This window comes from Rhinoderma darwinii, chromosome 10 (assembly GCF_050947455.1).
Source record: "Rhinoderma darwinii isolate aRhiDar2 chromosome 10, aRhiDar2.hap1, whole genome shotgun sequence".
Lineage (NCBI taxonomy): Eukaryota > Metazoa > Chordata > Amphibia > Anura > Rhinodermatidae > Rhinoderma > Rhinoderma darwinii.
In genome coordinates, this window is record NC_134696.1 from 54,863,979 (window position 1) to 54,884,907 (window position 20,929).

The 20,929-nt window shown below is 42.5% G+C and overlaps 1 protein-coding gene across 1 annotated transcript; it reads right to left on the minus strand.

Moving 5' to 3' along the window:
• Nucleotides 1-2,108: 2,108 nt before the first annotated feature.
• On the minus strand, nucleotides 2,109-16,933 carry GRWD1 (glutamate rich WD repeat containing 1). Its single transcript, XM_075839953.1, has 7 exons — nucleotides 16,653-16,933; nucleotides 16,448-16,565; nucleotides 15,060-15,222; nucleotides 12,350-12,563; nucleotides 11,818-11,960; nucleotides 6,332-6,529; nucleotides 2,109-3,627 (listed from the first exon to the last, which is right to left on the minus strand). Exons 1-7 carry the CDS (start codon nucleotides 16,900-16,902, stop codon nucleotides 3,310-3,312), a joined length of 1,404 nt encoding a protein of 467 aa, XP_075696068.1. The 5' UTR covers nucleotides 16,903-16,933; the 3' UTR covers nucleotides 2,109-3,309.
• Nucleotides 16,934-20,929: the final 3,996 nt, after the last annotated feature.

Sequence of the window (20,929 nt, forward strand, 5' to 3'; positions counted from 1 at the left end):
TGGGTATTTTTTTTTTCTTTTTACAGCGTTCACTGTGCACATTAAATAATGCTACGTTGTAATAGTTCAGACTTTTACAGATGTAGCGATATCAATTTGGTTAACCTGCATAGTGAAAAAAAAAAAATTAAGACCACCAGAATTACAGTGTTTTTGCCCACCTCCCCTAAATAATGTAAGGAAAAAAAAAACCCTGCATGTACCAATAAAAATTACAACTCACCCTGCAAAAAAATAAGCGCTTACTCGACAGAAAAATAAAATTCTGGGTTTTAGAATAGGGCGACACAAAACAAATTTGATTTTTTAACAATGTAGTTATTTTCCTTGTCTAAGTAGTAAAACATAAAAAATACGATATAAATTTGATATAGTTGTAATCGTATTGATCCACAGAATAAAGTTAACGTACCGTGCAGTGAATGCCGTAAAAATGAAACTTAAACAATGGAGGAAGCACTTTTTTTTTTTTTCCCATTCTACAATCACTAACACAAGTTATTTGGAAAAACAATTATTGTGCACTATAATAACTTTTCGAAATAATGTCCGTATAATTGGGAGTACGCTATAAGGGCTAGTTCACACGGAAGAATTTGCAGGGCGGGTCCCGCCGCGGAACTATTCCTGCCCGTAAGGGCTTATTCAGACGAACGGGATATACGTCTGTGCAATGCGTGTGATTTTCATGCGCGTTGCACGGACCTATATTAGTCTATGGGGCCGTGCAGACAGTTGCGTGATTTTTACGCAGCGTGAGTCCGCTGCGAAAAACTCACGACATGCCCGTTCTTTGTGCGTATTTCACGCATCACGCACCCTTTGAAGTCAATGGGTGCGTGAAAATCACACGGAAGCACTTCCGTGGGACGAGCGTGATTTACGCAACAGCTGTCAAACTAAACTATGACATAATCAGCTAGTGGTAAAAAGAAGTGTCCGACTCCCATTGAAATTAATGGGAGGCAGACTTTTGCGGCAGAAAAGATCTGCGACTGAAAATCAGTTCTTTACCTCTTCATGGAACATGCACAACTCCAAACACCTGCTGCAGAATCAGCCCTATTCAGATAAATGGAACAGATTTTTAGTCACAGAAATTTCTGCAACAAAATCTGCTGCCTGTGACTGCACCCCTTTGGGCTATTATTCACACACTGCTGAATTGCTGCATATTTTTCATCTGTATCACCAGACAGAAAATGCTCAACATATTACAATAGCAGCAATGTGGATGAGATTTTCGCAGTTTCCGTGTAAAACCGTACATGTGGTGCAGATTTTTTTTTAAAGTCAAATGGGTATGTATCTGTTGCAGTCAAAATTAACAAGAAATGGCAATTGTTGCAGATTTTGCTGTGTACTAGCTCGGAGCAGGAGACCGCTAGAGCCATCACTCGGGAGCGTTGAGTACAGAGAGCCCTGGCCTTCTTGGCAGTTGTGATCATAGCAACAGGTTCATTAAAATGTGGATTTCCCAGTCATGCAACCTGCCAGACCACCTACTCATTTGGTGGCATGTTACACTGCTCTCCATCTACTCTATTGCCATGTCAGCAGTTTTGAGGGGTCAGAACTGCTGGCAGACTTACAAATTATAAAATAAAAATCACTGTTCATCCCTTCTGGCGCTCCCGTAGCAACAGGTACCTGCTCTCTGGTGAGTCCCTGTGCAACGGTCCTCATGTGATAGCGTTTTATCCCTTGACCACTGCAGCCAATCTGTCGGCCATTATTCTGTAGTAATAAAACCTAGAAAAAAAAATCAGCTCCAAAATAAACCCATTTTTAACAGACTTTTGAGTAGATTTCCCTGCGGAATCTGTGCCAGATTTGCTGCGTGACTTTCCACAGCAAATCGGACCTGTGTGAACATCGCTTAAGAGGGACAGTTGAACATGGTGTTAGAACTGTAGGTTATATGGTCTGCATATATGAGCTGACTATACAGGCACCAGGATTTCCAGCCAGGTATTGGAATCCAGTGAATGCCTTTAATCCAGCTATTGATAATCCACGAGAGAACTGCAACACGGGAAATTACCCAAGACTAGAAGCGGAAGACTGACCATAGCGAGAACCAGTAAAGAGATTCTTCGGATTAAAAATACATTTTCGCAGGATGTTTTATTACCATTTTATAGTCAGTTGTCTTCAAACAGATTTTTTTTTTACCTATTCAAATGAATGATCTGTGCAGCAACTCTGCTCCGGCTCATAAAGGCGGAGGACAAGCGAACTCTGGATCAGTAATGCAAAGTATTCAGAATTAACTCAATGCTTTATGTAGATTCATTCCATATGTGGATCGTAAAGCTGGACATACACCAGAATTGGAAGAGATAAAACCGATAATGGAAATATTTGCTCCATTCCTGGTTTAGGCTTGCAAGTGATACAAAATACGCAAGTATGAAGGAGGCGTAATGGTGTACTTAATTTTTACAGGTTTTCTAAGATTTTTGGAAAATTTACATAAAACCAGGGTCACTGCATACAAAAACCTAAACTGTGAATACAACCTAAGGCCTAATTCACAGACTTATTGTACCCACATTATATATTGAACTCATAAGACCGTATACAGTGAGCTCCTCTGCTCCCTCTAGTGGTGACTGCAGGAAGCCAGCACTTTCTCTTTTAAATCTGTCTATGCAGGTGATTTGGAGCTCTCTATCAGTAAAACAAAGCTGTGACCGCTATAAAGAGAACGTTCCGAAATTAATGAGCACAGAATTTCAGACCTAAAGACGACACGCTAAAAGGCAGATTCACTTTAAGGCCTCATTCACACAAAGCGTAATTAACAGAATACAAAACAGGTGTTTATCCATCCTTGCGTCTATATTGGACCAGCGATTTCCAGCAGCACTTTCTCCTATATTTCAGTTTTAAGTGTAAAAATAAGACTACCAACTTTGTCCATCTGATGCAACTTGCCATGTCTTATTAATCGGAGCATGCTCCATGTCTGGAGTAGGGTATGATATTTTAGGTCATAGAAATACAGTTACTTCACATAAAACACACAGTGTTTGCAATACAAGTCAGAATACCTAAAACTTGTATGATAGAGAGCACAAGCCCTTCTTTGTAGATAAAAATGTTAACCGCTTGTCTAAAATAACCAACTCCTTAGAAATAAAGAAGGCGGCTTTAAGGATTATAAAAAGGCCACACTTGTTTGCTCAATTTACATAAACCCCCAGATGAGGGAACAGTTGCACATGGCAGTCACGTAGTCTACACCTTTGATCAGTACGCTAGGAAAGCGACGGAGTTGTCTACAGCGGTATGTGGTGAATGGCCTCACACACTAATGGTACGAAATACATTAAAACCAGACAAAGCTGTGCTAATGACTACTCCCGGGCACTGTGGATGCCAGTGTAACTCCTTAATGTCCTTCTCGCCTTGGTGAACAAATAGCAGCTGTGGTGGAATGGCTTGCAATGTAGGATCTTCTGTTTCACCCTCCTGATCCTGATCTCTCTCCACTGCCAGATCCCACTGAGTTATCTGATCATCTGCGCCAGCAGCTGCAAATACCCCACTGTCTGTAGGATGCCACTCAACAGATGTGATCGGGGCCGTGTGCTGCTTAAACCGTGCCACACAGTCTCCTTTCTGTGGAGAAAAGAAACAGCCACTTGCTAAGTCAAAAAAATTCTTAAATACGGCTATATCTAAAAGGCACATGGTGGAAAGGAGACAACCAAATAAAAGACAAGCGGTGCTTAGAGCAGAGCCACCACCCTTCCCACACATTGCTGTAAAGAGGCTCTGTCACCACATTATAAGTGCCCCATCTTCTAGATAATGTGATCGGCGCTGTAATGTAGATGGCAGCAGCGGGTTTTTTATTTAGAAAAACGATCTATTTTCCCCAAGTTATGACCTATTTTAGCTTTATGCTAATGACTTTAATACCCAACTGGGCGTTTTTTTACTTTTGACCAAGTGGACGTTGTGGAGAGAAGTGTATGACGCTGACCAATCAGCGTCTCACACTTCTCTCCATTCATTTATTCAGAACATAGTGATCTTGCTAGATCATGATGTGCAGTCACATACACACATTAACGTTACTGAAGTGTCGAGTGAATAGACATCACCTCCAGCCAGGACGCGATGTCTATTCACAACCCCGACACTTCGGTAACGTGTGTACGTGTGTGTACGCGTGCGTGTGTACATGCGGCTTACAGCACAGCAAGCGTAATCTCGAGATCTCGCTGTAAGTGACAGTACAACGTGATCTCGAGGTGCTGTGCTGTAAGTCCCACACAAACGTTACTAAAGTGTCGGGATTGTGAATAGATATCACGTCCTGGCTGGAGGTGATGTCTATTCACTCTCATGACACTTCAGTAACGTTATTGTGTTAGCAAGTGACAGCACATAGTGATCCTGCTTTGTTCACTATGTGCTGAATACATGAATGGAGAGAAGTGTATGATGCCGATTGGTCAGCGTCATACACTCCTCTCCACAACGCCCACTTGGTCAAAAATAAAAATATGCCCAGTTGGGCATTAAGAAAGTAATTAGCATAAAGCTAAAATAGGTCATAACTTGGTCAACTGCTGTTACCTATATTAGAGCGCCGATCTCATTATGTAGGAGATAATAATGTGGTGACAGAGCCTCTTTAAGGGGAAAAAAAAAAAAAAAAAAGAGTGAATAGCACCACAAAGGAGTTTTGAAAAAGAAGAAAAAAAAAAAAACAACAACTGTCAATTACAAATACACAAAAAAAACCCGTACATTTTATAGCCAATAAACATTTACACTGGTGATTTGATAAGGTTTCTAAAATGAAACTTATTAAAAGGCATTTCAACCATAAACATTAAAAAAACACACCCCGGGTTCAGTGAGAGAACTCCTATTTACATCAGTCTTGCACCATATAGCATTAAAAGGGTCTGCTGGTATGTGAATGTGTTAACTTGGGAAGCGTCTGCAGATCGCAACCCAGTCAGTACGAACACAGAACCTCTAGATGTAAACACCACCAGTCAGAGCTCCAACATGTTTCGCCATGACTGAGTCTTCAGGGGTAATACGGGGGTATCGTGTTAATTGTCAAAGCTCCCAACAGTGCTGCACCTTCTTAGGGTTAGTTCACACTGGAAACCGCGGCAAAAAAACTTCTGAAAACGCCAACATTGATTGAGTCATGCCCTCTCTTCAGGCGTTTCCATCTCTGACCTTCCATTAATATCAATGGGAGGCAGAGAAAGTTTACTGTGGCAATTTTTGCCCACGGCCAAAAAAAACTCTGTGCGAACAGGGCCTTACATCTCCTTCCTTATCTCCATCTACCACCCTACTCGTACTTGATGTTCTGTCAACGACCTTACATTAACGTCCTCCATAATCCAAACTTCCCACTCCCATCGCCAAGATTTTTCTCGTGCTGCACCAGTCCTCTGGAATGTAACACCCCAGACAATCAGATTATTTTCCAACAGTCACATTTTAAGCGTGCCCTGAAAACACATCTTATGCCTAATCTGATTGCTCTCCTTTACCCCCCTATTACATTGGTTATCAGAACTGGACCCCCTCATTCAGCAGTATCCCCCACACTCCTTGCACCCTAATGCACTTCACATCTGTCATACACAGGCACTGGCAGGTGACCGGCTCATGCAGCTTTAGGTTAATACCCCATATGTATAAGAGATGGCTGGACCATTATACTGAACAAGCACTTTTTACATTTTGTGTCTCCCTTATTTCCTCATAGATTGTAAGCTCTTGCGAGCAGGGTCCTCACTCCTATTGTTTGAATTGTTAATTAGTTTTGTCACTATGTAATATCTGATATTGTCTGTACATGTTCTCTCTGATTAGTAAAGTGCTGTGAAATATGTTGGCACTATATAAAGATTATTATTATTATTATAGTAGTTAGACTTTCTAACGCTAATCCATTGTAACAGAGTTTATCTGTTATTCCCTGTGATTTATGAAGCCATCAAACTATTCAATGCCGGCTATTTGTATTGATTAACATTTTCAATAAAAAAAAAAATATTGAAAAGAAAAACCTGTAGGGGGCATTTATGAAGTCATTATTTTTAAGCAAAAAGTAGTAGTCTTCATGAAAAGTTGTCTTGTTACCATCTGTTATGCTCCCATACTACACCATCCACTGAACTGTGATTCACCAGTTATACAGGAGCGTAGAGGGACAGTATTGGAGAACACAAGCTCTTATCTGCAGGTCACCTTACAGAAAGAATACCAGTAACTATCCAGCATTTTCTATTAGTATTTGTGTACGGTGTAATAAGCCAAGCGTTTACTGCCCGACACTGACCTGAAACTGGCGCAAGTCCCAAATCTTGAGGACACCATCATCTCCCCCACTGATGATAAAAGGCTCATGTTGGTTCCAGCTGATGACATTTACGTCACTTTCATGCGCCTCGCTAGCGGTCAGCATGCACGCCTTGTTAGGAGCTGCTCTGATATCCCAAATACGAACGGAAGCGTCGACAGAGCAGGAGGCAAAAACCTGTAAGGAGATCATCATTAGTAACAAAATATGCAACGGTATTCTGTAAAAACACACAGACCTCAAACTTGAAACTGTATGAAGAGCAAGCCGTAAATTATGCAAATCGAGGAAGTAGCAGGTGTCGCTAAGATCTGCAAATGATTCCATTTTTAAGCACTGAGCTCCAATCTGCGGCATGTGAAGGGGCATAAAAGCCAGATTGAAAGCAAAGTTTTTTTTAGCCACATGAATTCTCAAAAATCAGATCTAGTGGTGAAGGATGATTGTGCGATTCCTCCTGTTCGTTGATGTGACAGTTATCGCCACTTGTCTCAAACAGAGAGGGACAGGATCCTTGAACTGAGAGACCTTGGTTTATCACTCTGGCAGATCGCTATGCGCCTAGGCCGAGATGTCAGCACTGTTCAACGTTGTGTGTCCCGGAGGTTAGAAGAGCAACAATGAACTGGAATGACAGCAAGAGGTGTGCGGAGGCGAGCCTCTGAACAGTCGTATCATCTGATTGGGAAGAACGGCACATAGTGATCCATTCTGTACTGCAAATGAAATGGTCGTCACATCCCAAGCCTAGGGTGGCAACCAGTGTCGACACAAACCATCAGAAGGCGTTTGCACGACATTGGGCTACGAACCAGACGTCCAACTACAAGTGTTCCATTGGTCACACACCACCGCTCTCAAAGGCTATCATTGACTGTCAAGACAGCAATGGAGGTCTATCCTCTTCAGACATGAGTCCTGCTTTTGTCTCGGACACAATGATAGCTGGAGATTGGTCTGGAGACCACGTGGGCAAGGCCATCAAGAGGCCTTCACAAGGGAACGTCACATCGGTCCTACTACCGGGATTATGGTGTGGGGTGGCATGATGTAAATGTCTTCATTTCAGGTACACTAACAGCTCTGCGTTACACTGATTTGGCCGTGGATCCAGTGGTACGGCCATTTCTCAAAAGTGTCCCAGAAGCCTTTATCAACAGGACAATGCCAGGCTGCACCTTACTCGTGCTACTGTGAGCAGCCTGTGTGGCCAAGGCCGGATTCACACGAGCGTGTGCGATTTGCGCGCGCAAAAAAAACGCTTCGTTTTGCGCGAGCAAAAGGTCAGTGTGGCATCAGTATATGGTGCGCGGCTGCGTGATTTTCGCGCAGCCGGCATCATGTTGACACTCTGTTTTTATGTTTACAAACAGAAAAGCACGTTTTTCATTCATAGTTTTGACTACTGTAGCGCGCATCACCCACAAGTGCTTCCATATGCCGAGTGCGATTTGCACGCACCCATTGACTTCAATGGGTGCGTGCAGCGTGAAACACGGGCAAATATAGGACATGTCATGAGTTTCACGCAGCGCACATACGCTGCGTGAAATTCACTGACAGTCTGAACAGCCCCATTCATGAACATGGGTCCGTACGACGTGCGTGAAAATCACGCGCGTAGCACGAACATATTATATGTTCGTGTGAATAAGGCCTTAAACGTACTAAAATGGCATGCAGCGTCTCCGGACTTGGCTCTAATCGAGCACATCTGGGGTATCATTGGTCGGCAAATGCAAAGGGAGCTGCCAGCAGCCAATCTTGATTGTTTGCGTGCCCAAGTGCATTCAGCGAGGCATAACATTCCTCAGACAACCATTAATATCCTCATTGATAGCATGCCAAGGAGCGTAAGTGCATGTATTTCTGCGCGTGGTGCTCATACGCTATACTGAATAAATCAACACGTTTGGCATATTTGTTTCCATTTTTTAAAGCATGTCCTTTTGGCCTCCACCATACTGGTATGCCACATAAAAAAGGTATAGTAGACTAGGATATTCCATCCCAGAGTAAAAACAAAAAACATATACATTAAACATATACCACTGTATGGCATCTGGTCTTGTGTGACGAGAGGAAGCTCCACTCATGTCACGGTCCATATATATATATATATATATATATATATATATATATATATTATATATATATAACAGTTCATTAGAGTTTCCCCAGGCATAGAAAGCAGCTAGAGTCCCCAGCAGAGGATTGTGAAGCTTCCTGTAGGGCGGGGGTTTCAAACACATTGCCTGCATCCCCTGAGACTCATCTGTGGCCCACGGGTGACCGTAGCTCCCTTGGAAGAGAGCAGTCTGAAGGAGGAGCGTGCAGGCGCTCCTTTATGCTGTCACACAGCCCCCTGTAGTAGATAGCACTATTGGGGCTCGCTCTAGGAGTGGAATCCCCAGCCAGAGTATTGCCGACGCTTTGGCCAGGGATTGCTTTGCTGGAGGAGCCCCTGAAGTCACTGTTCATATATGGACAGTGATGTCAGGGGCTTCACCGAAGGAGTAACAGAGCAGAGCCTATACTGGCGCTCTGCTTCGAGACTCCTGCTCTGGGGAAGCCCCTGACATCGCTGTCCACATATGCACAGTGATGTCAGGAGCAGAGCAGGAGTCCCAGGCAGAGCGCTAGTAGCGCTCTGCTCTGGGGGCACCCCTGATATCACTGTCCATATATGGACAGTGGTGTCAGGGGCATACCCAGAGTTCAGGAGCAGAGCATATACTAGCGCTCTGCTCTGGGACTCCTGCTCTTAGGAAGCCCCTGACAGGTCAGGAGCAGAGCTGGAGTCTCGGGTAGAGTGCTAGTACCACTCTGCCGGGGACTCCAGCTCTAGGGTTGCCCCTGACATCACATTCCGGTCCAGGAGGATCCCCTGACGTCAGTGTCTATGCACAGTGACGTCAGGGGCTACTCCAGCAGAGAAATGCCTGGTCAAAGCGTCAGCAACACTCTGGCGGGGGATACCACTCCTAGAGCGAGAGCGCCAAAATTGAGCTATCTACAGGGGGATGCATGTGTCTGTGGCACTATCTAAGAAGGGGCTGCCTAATCTTGACATTCTTGTGTCTACCAAACTAGATTGTTAAAAATACACGTGGAGTAAACGCGCAAATTTCCGGTAAGTTTAAACCTAACGGTATTATAGTAATGTAGTATTGTTATATAGTTACATAGTTAGTACGGCTGAAAAAAGACACATGTCCATCAAGTTCAACCAAGGGAAGGGAAAAAGGGAAGGAAAAATTTCTACACATAGGAGCTAATATTTTTTTGTTCTAGGAAATTATCTAACCCTTTTTTAAAGCCATCTACTGTCCCTGCTGTGACCAGCTCCTGCGGTAGGCTATTCCATAGATTCACAGTTCTTACTGTAAAGAAGCCTTGTCGCCTCTGCAGCTTGAACCTTTTTTTCTCCAGACGGAGGGAGTGCCCCCTTTTTTTTTGAGCGGGTTTTACAAGGAACAGGATATCACCATATTTTTTGTATGTGCCATTAATATATTTATAGAAGTTAATCATGTCCCCCCTTAGTCGTCTTTTTTCAAGGCTAAATAGGTTTAATTCTTTCAATCTTTCCTCATAACTTAAATTCTCCATGCCCCTTATTAGCTTCGTTGCTCTTCTTTGTATTTTTTCCAACTCCAGGGCATCCTTTCTATGAACTGGAGCCCAGAACTGAACTGCATATTCTAGATGAGGCCTCACTAATGCTTTGTAAAGTGGCAATATTACATCCCTGTCCCGCGAGTCCATGCCTCTTTTAATACACGACAATATCCTGCTGGCCTTTGAAGCAGCTGATTGACACTGCATGCTGTTATTGAGTTTATGATTTACAAGAACACCCAGATCCTTCTCAACAAGTGAATCCGCCAGTGTAGCTTCCCCTAGGACATATGATGCATGCAGGTTGTTGGTACCCAGATGCATAACTTTACATTTATCTACATTAAACTTCATCTGCCAAGTGGACGCCCAAACACTTAGTTTGTTTAAATCTGCCTGTAATTCATGAACATCTTCCATAGTCTGAACTATATTACATAGCTTGGTGTCATCTGCAGAAATAGAAATAGTGCTATTAATCCCATCCTCTATATCATTAATAAATAAGTTGAATAATAGTGGTCCCAGCACTGAACCCTGGGGTACACCACTTATTACTGGGGACCATTTAGAGTAGGAATCATTGACCACAATGTCCTTGAGCCAATTTTCAATCCAATTACAAACTATACTTTCTAAACCTATAGTCCTTAATTTACCCATTAGACATCTATGGGGGACAGTGTCAAATGCCTTTGCAAAGTCCAAAAACACTATATCCACAGTGGCCCCTCTGTCTAGGCTTCTGCTCACCTCTTCATAAAAACAGATTAGGTTAGTTTGACAACTTCTGTCCTTAGTAAAACCGTGCTGGCTGTCACTTATAATACTATTTATTGTCACATAATCCTGTATATAGTCCCTCAATAGCCCCTCAAACATTTTCCCCACGATGGATGTTAAGCTTACTGGTCTATAATTACCCGGCGAAGACCTAGAGCCCTTTTTGAAAGGGGTAGTTCAAATAACTAATTGATTAACGTGTCTATTTCAACCGTACTATGTAACAATAACTTTGTATCGTATCGCATTTGAATGTAATGCTGGCCGACAAATTCAAATTTTTTCTATGTGCGGCCTATTTACCCAGCCAGGTTTGAGACCCCTGCTGTAGAGTAGGTTTTCAATGATCTGTTCCCCCTGGCACCTGAAGCTGCTGGCCGGACCTTCTTAACAGTGCGGGGGACGACGACACAGGAGCCAGCGGTGTTATCAGCTGGATCACACACACACCCCCTTCCTGCACTGCTCACTGGGAGATAACCCTGCTCTTCTCCGGCGAGAACCCAATGTGTAACCCCTTGGTGGACGCAGGTGTAGCCACAGAATGGTTACAGACAGGCACATATCGTATAGAGAGAGTGTATGAGTGCATGCGTGTTGCTCTCCCCCAGTGCCGTGTGCTCTTAACCCGCTCCGCTCATGTCCCTCCTCTGCAGCCCCCTGTTCTCTTATGCACGTGAAGCCAGGCTGACATAGTTTAAGTACAGTGTGGTGCAACAATCCAGCAGCTGAGAGAGTCAATAGGGGGCTGTATGGGAAACTTATACCACTGTATGCAGATATAGTGAAATACGTTGCAGCCTTCCGTCGGAGGTATACGTCAGCAGTCCCCCGACGTATACTTCAGACGAAAATCTCAAAATGCAATGTGCAGAGCCTTACTGAACAAAGACATTGCACCATCTAAACCCCGCTTTACAGTAAAGGAGTTCCCCTAATGTGCCACTTGCAATCGTTTTTTAGGTTACACATTTTCCAGTAACACGCTGCAATAATTGGAATGCACAAGCTATACAACTCATAAATCTGTTACAGAAGAGCAAGTGTGGATTCCTATTTACCGTAGCTTCAGTTGGTGACCACTGTAGATCCTCCACAGACTTCGTGTGACCAGTGAAAGGTCTTTGGTCAACATGCCACGTCCCTCCTTCTTTAGGATTCCACAAATGAATGTTCTTGTTAGAGTCCCCAGTAATCAATCGGCCTGCAGAGAGAATTAAAAAAAAAAAAAAAACAATAGATAGACAGATATACCAGAGTATACAGAGGTTTTGGTGATGCAAATAAAGGCATCTGAAAGATGCTCATGAAGGGTTAAAGCATCAATGATTGAATAAGATCTGGTGACTGACAGGTCTCTCCTCAAGAGCCTCTTGCATATCCTATTCAGAAAGACCGCTGCAGCGGCAAACTGCACCCCCGAATTTGGTTCAAGGAGCTGACAGCCGGCAGTTTTAGCATTAGAAAGTGGCACCGTAAATCTCAGTTGAGAACTCATTATTACAAGTAGTGCAAATGTAGAAGAGATCAAGTGAGGAACTGAAGGCTCTGCAGTTTATATAAATAAATGGTGCACATATATCCATCTCCTACCTGCTGTCTTTGGAGACCAGTCCATGGCGAATCCCTCAGTCATATGACCAGAAAAAGAGAAAACTGGTTTGATTTTAGCTTGTTCTTCTTTTAGAAATGCAGCCAATGTCTGGGAGTCCGACACGGCCGCCAGCTGCTTCTGGAGATCATAGATTTCTACTTGACCTTTTTCTGACCAAACTGCGGCAACCGGAGTGTCCATAAGTGCAGAGACCTGAAGTATTAAAGAAAAAAAAAAAAAAGTATTGACCTCATGACGAATCCTATTTTGTGCCCCCCCAATATGACTTGCCAATGAGCTATGCCACAATGCAATCAACGCCACGCAGTCATTCATGGTAAGTTCTGAAATTATAGCAAAGGTAACATTTTCACGACTAAGGTAAAAGGAAAATAACCCCCCCCCCCAAAAAAAATAAAAAATCAGCGAGTGCTGACCTCAGACGCTGCGCTAACTTATGCAGGACAGACAGAGCTGTTCAGGAATACTTTTAAAACATCTTCCTTTCATTTTATAGCCAAACAGAAAAACACAATCTGCGGTACAAAAAAATAAAAAAAAGTCGACCTTTCTAGGGTGTAAATTAGACGAAGTCGCTCTTCCAGGAATATCTCTTGCACCTCAAGTGATGCAAGAGAAGAAAAATGTGACCGCATCCAGCCAGGTGGGATTTGCCAAGCAATGAAATCAATGGACGACCAAGTGATAACACCGTCTCCATATATCTGTGAGAGTGGAAGCCTTTTCAGCAACTCTTTGCTTTGGCTAATAGAGGGGGTATCCCAACTATAACGCCTATATGCCCTATTGACCAATAGCAACAAACCCTGCAATTAAAAAAAAAAAAAAAAAAAAGGGGACAGCTTGCAGTCACAAGTTGAGCTCCATCTGTCGGAGTTTTAACTGGTTGCCGACCGCCCACTGTACAAATAGGGCGGGCAGTCCAGGTCCTTAATGTCGGCGCCATAGTATATCTACTGCGTGAGCTTAAGCGGTCTGCCCGAGTGATTGGGCAGCCGAACGTCGGGTGCCCAGCAGTCATTCACTGCAGATGACCCTGGAGAGGAGATAAAAGCATTTATCACCACTTCTGTCTTCTCTGGTGTCACATACATAGCGCTCAATGCGCAGCAGCCACATCATCGCCGGGATGTCGCGAGCGGAAGGCTGCTGCGGGGTCTAACTAGACCCAGCACCACCCTAACCGTAACAATAGTCACTGAGGGTATGTTCACACACAGTGTTTTCAAGGGTATTTTGGGGTGTAAACGCTTTTAAAAAAAAAACGAAAGCGAAATGCCGACAAACAGCTTCCCATTGTAACCAAGGGGGAAAACGGCGTATAGTTCAGATGGGGGTTTTTTTTTTTACGCCGTTAAAAAAAAAAAAAAAAAAAAAAACTGCACATAAAAAGGACCATGTCACTTCTTGAAGCGTTGTGAGCGGTTTTTCCATAGCTTCAATTGAAAAAAAACGTCAAAAAACATCTTCTGCTTGAAAAATGGCTGAAAATCAAAGGCTGTTTTTCATTGAAAACAGCTCCGTAATTTTCAGCCGTTTTTAATTGTGCGTTTTTGAACATACCCTCACAGGGCCGTTTCTGCCTGTAACTGGGCCCAGCTGAGAAGCTGAAGTTACAGTAGAACGGTATAGTGGGAAAAATAGGATGAAAATCCTCCATAATACGAACCTCCCACTCCCGTCTCCAGGATTTCTCTCGTGCTGCACCCGTCCTATGGAATGCGCTACCCCAGACAATCAGATTATTTCCCAATATCCACAGTTTTGAACGTGCCCTGAAAACACATCTATTTAGACAGGCCTATAACATTCCCTAATCTGACTCCTTTCCATGGCCCTCCTTTTAGATTAGTCATCAGAATAAGATTCCCTCACACTCCTTCTCTTCATGTCCGTCATACACGGATACTGGCTGGTGACCGGCTCATGCAGCTTTATGTTACCACCCCATGTGAATAAAAATGGCTGGACTATTGTACAGAACAAACACTGTTACACTTTGTGTCTCCCTTATTTCCTCATAGATTGTAAGCTCTTGCGAGCAGGGTCCTCACTCCCCAGGTTTGACTTGTAATTTAACTTTGTCACTATGTAATGTCTGATATTGTTTGTTTCATGTTCCCTCTAAATTGTAAAGTGCTGCGTAATATGTTGGCGCTATATAAAGATTATTATTATTAAATATTTTCATATCTTTGAAAGACAGACCCTGCAAAAATAAAAATACACATAAAATACGCTCCCCCGTCAATCATTGTTGACACTAGCCCTGACCAAATTACCTTAGAATAGACTTGTAATAAATCAAGTTTTACAGTATACAATGACTATCGCAAATAAAAATAATATATAGTTTTAAAGTAGTACCATATAACCAGAAAAAAAAAAAAAGCTAGAAAATAAAAGATTTAAAAAAAACAAGAATTAAAATTCAGAAAAAGCAAAAATGATCAGCATAAAATTGATAAAAAAAAAACAAACAAAACCTGTATTATTCATGAAAAATAAAAAAACCATCGCAAAAAATTACAACATTAGAAAATAAGTTAGTCATTTAACGAACACGTGCTAAAAAACAACAAAAACTTAACAGTATCTGGTCCTGAAGGCTCAAAATAGCCGGTCCTGAACCGGGAAAGGTAGACTAATGCTATAAATGAGTAAAGCAAGAAGCCCCATTATAGTTACCCGAATTCTGTTAATTCCCCCATAGTGTGGAACCATAGCCAACTCTAACTGTGGCTTCCTTTCTTCTTCCTCTTCGTCATCTTCACTTTCACTGCTTTCAGAATCCGATTCACTCTTCTCTTTGCTGGTCCGGTGTAAGTTGTGCATCTTCATCACTACGATCCTGGACAACACACGACAGAGCTTTAGAAGCACATGTATCTATCACTGACATTACTTCTATAACCTTATAAATCAGAAGCACAGGATACGATGGATCTACCAAACGACAGCTCAGACCTGCACAAAGTCAGAAGAAACACCATTTGGTTTCCTTTTCACAGAGCATTAATTGCTTCTGTAGCAGAGAATAGACTTGTATCTCCTTAAATGGAGCCGTATTGTCAATCTAATAGGCAATGCGCCCCCAAAATCCGTGTTAGAGGGTAATTCCCATCTCAGAGATTTATGGCATATCCACCAGATATGCCATACATGTCAGATGCGGTACCAGCTCTAAAACTCGCCCCAATGTCGAGAACGGAGCTGGCCGCCGCATCCACGTGGAGAATAAATGGAATGGCGGCCGGGCATGTATGCGGCTTTCTCTTTTCTCTTATGTTACGTGCTCAACTCCCATAGAAGTAAAAGGAGCCGAGCACATGCCACCTCTCTGTATGCAATGGTGCCTCACCAGGTGGGAAGGGGTCAGGGTGACCCCCACATTCTCAACATGAACTTAGACCCGCATCTATCAGCTATGATCATTTTTCTAAATAAAAACCACTGCGGTTATCTACATTACAGCGCCGATCACATCATGTACAAGATAGGCCACTTATAATGTGGTGACAGAGGCTCTTTAACGCCTGGAAATTCCATTATCACCGCGTCATGATAGATCCATAGTGACACAGATCCCATTCACGTATAATAGGTCTGCCAGGTTTCCATTCTCTTTACAGGTAAGTTACGCAGTAGAGTGCACCATTCCGGATGTACGAGGATACTAAATCCTAACAGAACGGACCTGGTGTGAACACTGCCGAACCGTTAGGCCTTGTTCACACAGTGCAGATTTAATATGTTTTTGATTAAACCAAAACCAGTATTGGATCCAGGAGGCCTTTTATATATTTCTTCTGTTTAGGTTCAGTTCCTGGTTTAGGCATAAAAAAAATAGATGCAAAGTCTTCAGCAAATCTGCACTGTGTGAACAAGGCCTGAGTGACAGAAATCAATCAGATCCCACCTCTCATTGCTGAGGGTCCCTTAGGAAAATGGAAGTAGGAACCTGATTGGTGGCTGTTAGCAGCTGATCTACGGTTCACTTGAATACACCCCCCCCCCCCCCACACACAGTGTAGCACGTGGTAATGTACCAGACACTTGTAAAACACGCCCTCTACCTGTTGCCTTGTGCACTGTCAGCCTGAGTCCCGGCACAGAGAAATAAAGTCAGTGGATAATCTGAGCGACTGTCTCCTAAATTGTCCGGAATGACATCGAAACTGAGACATGGTGACCCTAGAAAATGACAACATACACAGATCAGGCATCCATCTATACACGTGCAGACCACGTCCTCCTGACAGCGCGCCCCCATCATCTCACCTGTCTGCGCTTGGTGATAGAGAACATAGGCGTCCTGGTCCATCACCAGCTCCTCTCCTTCTTTCAGAGGCTCCACGCCTGGCAGATATACTCTCTGAGAATCTTCGTCTTTCTCTTCCTCCTCATTTTCTTCCATAATCTCATCATCGTCGTCATCCTCCTCCTCCTCCTCTTCACTCTCCGTGCCCTCCATAACCTCATCCTCTACTTTTTCAGTATCCCTCCATGTGGGTTCTCCCTCGTCGGCCATGTTGGAGTTGGTAGAACGTCACTTCCGGTGACTTCACTTACGTATTTTCTCCGGAGGCCAGCAAGAGAGTTTCTTTTAAACAATCTTTATCAACAACAATTAACGTACACTGCGACAAGAGAACAGAACAGTTTATGCTTTTCCATGTAAAATGGGTCAGGGGTTCACCTTTTTAATTAGCATGAAAGCTTTTATTAAAATGTTACCTAGCCAGGACCTAAACGTATTTTCTTATGCTCTCTGTTATCAGCCATTTAATGCTGAGGAGAAGCTGTCTATAGTGTTTTTCCGTGCATGACTGACAGAAATTCAAGAAAAATCCATGTTCCTGGTCAATACTCATATCCCCAGTTGTGATTGTCTCCATAAACATTTACTTCATATGAAGTATTATGACATTATCAGCTGTTTCTATAGTCTTTACATTTATAGAATTTAGTGTCCCTTTCATTAAAAAAAATGACCGTTTATATATATATATATATATTGTGGTTTGCTTAGTTCTTAGTTACAGGTGAGACGCTGTTCACACTATATGGTATTTTAACATAGAGAGGATAATATTAGGGTTGGGGGCTCCATCACAGATTTGGCCCAAAATACCAGAAACAATAGTGCAGCATGCAGCGATATTGTTTCTGGTAAAACCATGGACACCCTGACGAAAACCTGATGGAACCCATTAACCCCTTCCCGCCGCAGCCCGTTTTCAGATTTTCATTTTCGTTTTTCCCTCCCCACCTTCCAAAAGCCATAACGCCTTTATTTTTCCGTCTATATAGTACTATGAGGGCTTGATGTTTGCGGGACGAGTTGTAGTTTCTAGTAGCACCATTTATTTTGCCATATAATGTACTTGGAAACGGAAAAAAAAATATTTGTGGGGTAGAAAATAAAAAAAAAACAGCGATTCCTCCATGGTTTTTTGCGCGCCGTTTTTACGGAATTTACTGTGCAATTAAAACAACATGTTAATTTTATTCTGCGGGTCAATACGATTACGCCGATACCAAATATATATAGTTTTTTCTATATTTTACTACTTTTACAAGGAAAAACCTAAGTGTAAAAAAGAAAATTTATTTTGTGTAACCAAATTCCGAGAGCCATAACTTTTTTATTTTTCCGTTGATTTAGGGGTAAGAGGGCTTATTGTTTGCGGGATAAGCTGTAGTTTTTAATAATAACATTTTGGTGTACATGCGACAGTTTGATCACTTTTTATTTCATTTTTTGTGGGAGATTAGGTGACCAAAAAATAGACATTCTGGCGTTTACAAATTATTTTTTTTTACGGCGCTCACCGTGCAGGTTAAATAATGATATATTGTAATAGTTCAGACTTTTACGGACGCGGCGATACCAATTATGTTTATTTATTTAATTTTTTTACTATGCTCTAGGGGGGAAATTGGAAAAGGGTGTTTTTTTGAATTTTTAATATTTTTAATTTTTTTTTTACACAAAAAAAAACTTTATTTAACTAATTTTTACTTTTTTTATTAGTCCCCCTAGGGGACTAATGTATTGTATTGCAGTAAATCATGTATTGCAGTATATCGTGATTCTGACAGGCAACTATTAAAGAGGCTCTGTCACCACATTATAAGTGGCCTATCTTGTACATGATGTGATCGGCGCTGTAATGTAGATTACAGCAGTGTTTTTTATTTAGAAAAACGATCATTTTTGACTGAGTTATGACCTATATTAGCTTTATGCTAATGAGTTTCTCAAAGGACAACTGGGCGCGTTTTACTATATGGCCAAGTGGGCATTGTACAGAGGAGTGTATGACGCTGACCAATCAGTGACCAATCAGCGTCATACACTTCTCTCCATTCATTTACACAGAACATAGCGATCTATCTATATCGCTATGTGCAGCCTCATACACACACTATAACGCTACGCATGTGTCATAATAATGAATATACATTACCTCCAGCCAGGACGTGATGTGTATTCATTCTCCTGACCACTTCTGTAGCACAGCACAGCACAGCGAGATCTCATAGTTTACAGCGTAATCTCGCAAGACTACGCCTGCTATGCTGTAAATCACAGAGACGCTGCAGAAGTGGTCAGGATTTGGAATACACATCACGTCATGGCTGGAGGTAATGTATATTCATTGTCAGGACACTGCAGTAATGTTATAGTGTGTATGAGGCTGCACATAGTGATATAGCTATATCGCTATGTGCTGTGTAAATGAATGGAGAGAAGTGCATGACGCTGATTGGTCACTGATTGGTCAGCGTCATACACTCAACTATACAACGCCCACTTGGCCATATAATGAAACACGCCCAGTTGTCCATTGAGAAACTCATTAGCAGAAATCTAATATAGGTCATAACTTGTGAAGGCAAGCCACCAAAACCAGAGCCACTTTTTAGCTGTGTTGGGCCCTTTTCACATCTTGTTATTGCCTTCCATCACAGGTATAATTCTGGAGGAGTCCCGACGTAAACCACTAATGGAAGGCTGCAACATATTTCACTGTATAGGCATACAGTGGGATGTGTCGCCCGAACAGCTCCCCCGGGCAGAGTGCTACCTAATTCTCTGCCTGGGTAATTCGGCCTTGGGGAAGCTCCTGACATCACTGTCCACTGTAGAGTGGTTTCACTCTTTGTCTTTCTATGAGGCTCTACAATTTATTGCTACGATCCCTGGATGGCAACCCTATTGGTGAAAGTAGTGGTGCTTGGTTCTAGCTCCCAGACCTTAATCACACATTTTGTGTGTCATAATATTTGTGTCATAATATTTTTTTCAAAACTGCAGTTTAGCAACAGGGTGTGAATAAGGTCCAGGGAGAGAATTAAAGTCGATTAGAAGTACAGTGCATGTATTCAGCTGATCTTTTGTCATTCACACACATCACCACAGCATTGAAGAAAAATAATATATATATATATATATATATATATATATATATATATATATACACACAGTGAAGGAAATGAGTATTTGATCCCTTGCTGACTTTGTAAGTTTGCCCACTGTCAAAGACATGAACAGTCTAGAATTTTTAGGCTAGGTTAATTTTACCAGTGAGAGATAGATTATATTTAAAAAAAAAACAGAAAATCACATAGTCAAAATTATATATATTTATTTGCATTGTGCACAGAGAAATAGGTATTTGATCCCTTTGGCAAACAAGACTTAATACTTGGTGGCAAAACCCTTGTTGGCAAGCACATCAGTCAGATGTTTTTTGTAGTTGATGATGAGGTTTGCATACATGTTAGATGGAATTTTGGCCCACTCCTCTTTGCAGATCATCTGTAAATCATTAAGATTTCGAGGCTGTCGCTTGGCAACTCGGATCTTCAGCTCCCTCCATAAGTTTTCGATGGGATTAAGGTCTGGAGACTGGCTAGGCCACTCCATGACCTTAATGTGCTTCTTTTTGAGCCACTCCTTTGTTGCCTTGGCTGTATGTTTCGGGTCATTGTCGTGCTGGAAGACCCAGCCACGAGCCATTTTTAATGTCCTGGTGGAGGCAAGGAGGTTGTCACTCAGGATTTGACGGTACATGGCTCCATCCATTCTCCCATTGATGCGGTGAAGTAGTTCTGTGCCCTTAGCAGAGAAACACCCCCCAAACATAATGTTTCCACCTCCATGCTTGACAGTGGGGACGGTGTTCTTTGGGTCATAGGCAGCATTTCTCTTCCTCCAAACACGGCGAGTTGAGTTAATGCCAAAGAGCTCAATTTTAGTCTCATCTGAACACAGCACCTTCTCCCCCCAATCACTCTCAGAATCATCCAGATGTTCATTTGCAAACTTCAGACGGACCTGTACATGTGCCTTCTTGAGCAGGGGGACCTTGCGGGCACTGCAGGATTTTAATCCATTACGGCGTAATGTGTTACCAATGGTTTTCTTGGTGACTGTGGTCCCAGCTACCTTGAGATCATTAACAAGTTCCCCCCGTGTAGTTTTCGGCTGAGCTCTCACCTTCCTCATGATCAAGGATACTCCACGATGTGAGATTTTGCATGGAGCC

What these genes read in the sequence shown, in the direction of transcription:
- GRWD1 (XM_075839953.1), bottom strand. Translation starts at nt 16,902, where the DNA reads ATGGCCGACGAGGGAGAACCCACATGGAGGGATACTGAAAAAGTAGAG. An exon ending in GGGGAATTAACAGAATTCGG is followed by an intron (nt 12,564 to 15,059) that starts GTAACTATAATG and finishes TTAATACTTCAG; the next exon opens with GTCTCTGCACTTATGGACAC. An exon ending in CTGGTCTCCAAAGACAGCAG is followed by an intron (nt 11,961 to 12,349) that starts GTAGGAGATGGA and finishes TTCTCTCTGCAG; the next exon opens with GCCGATTGATTACTGGGGAC.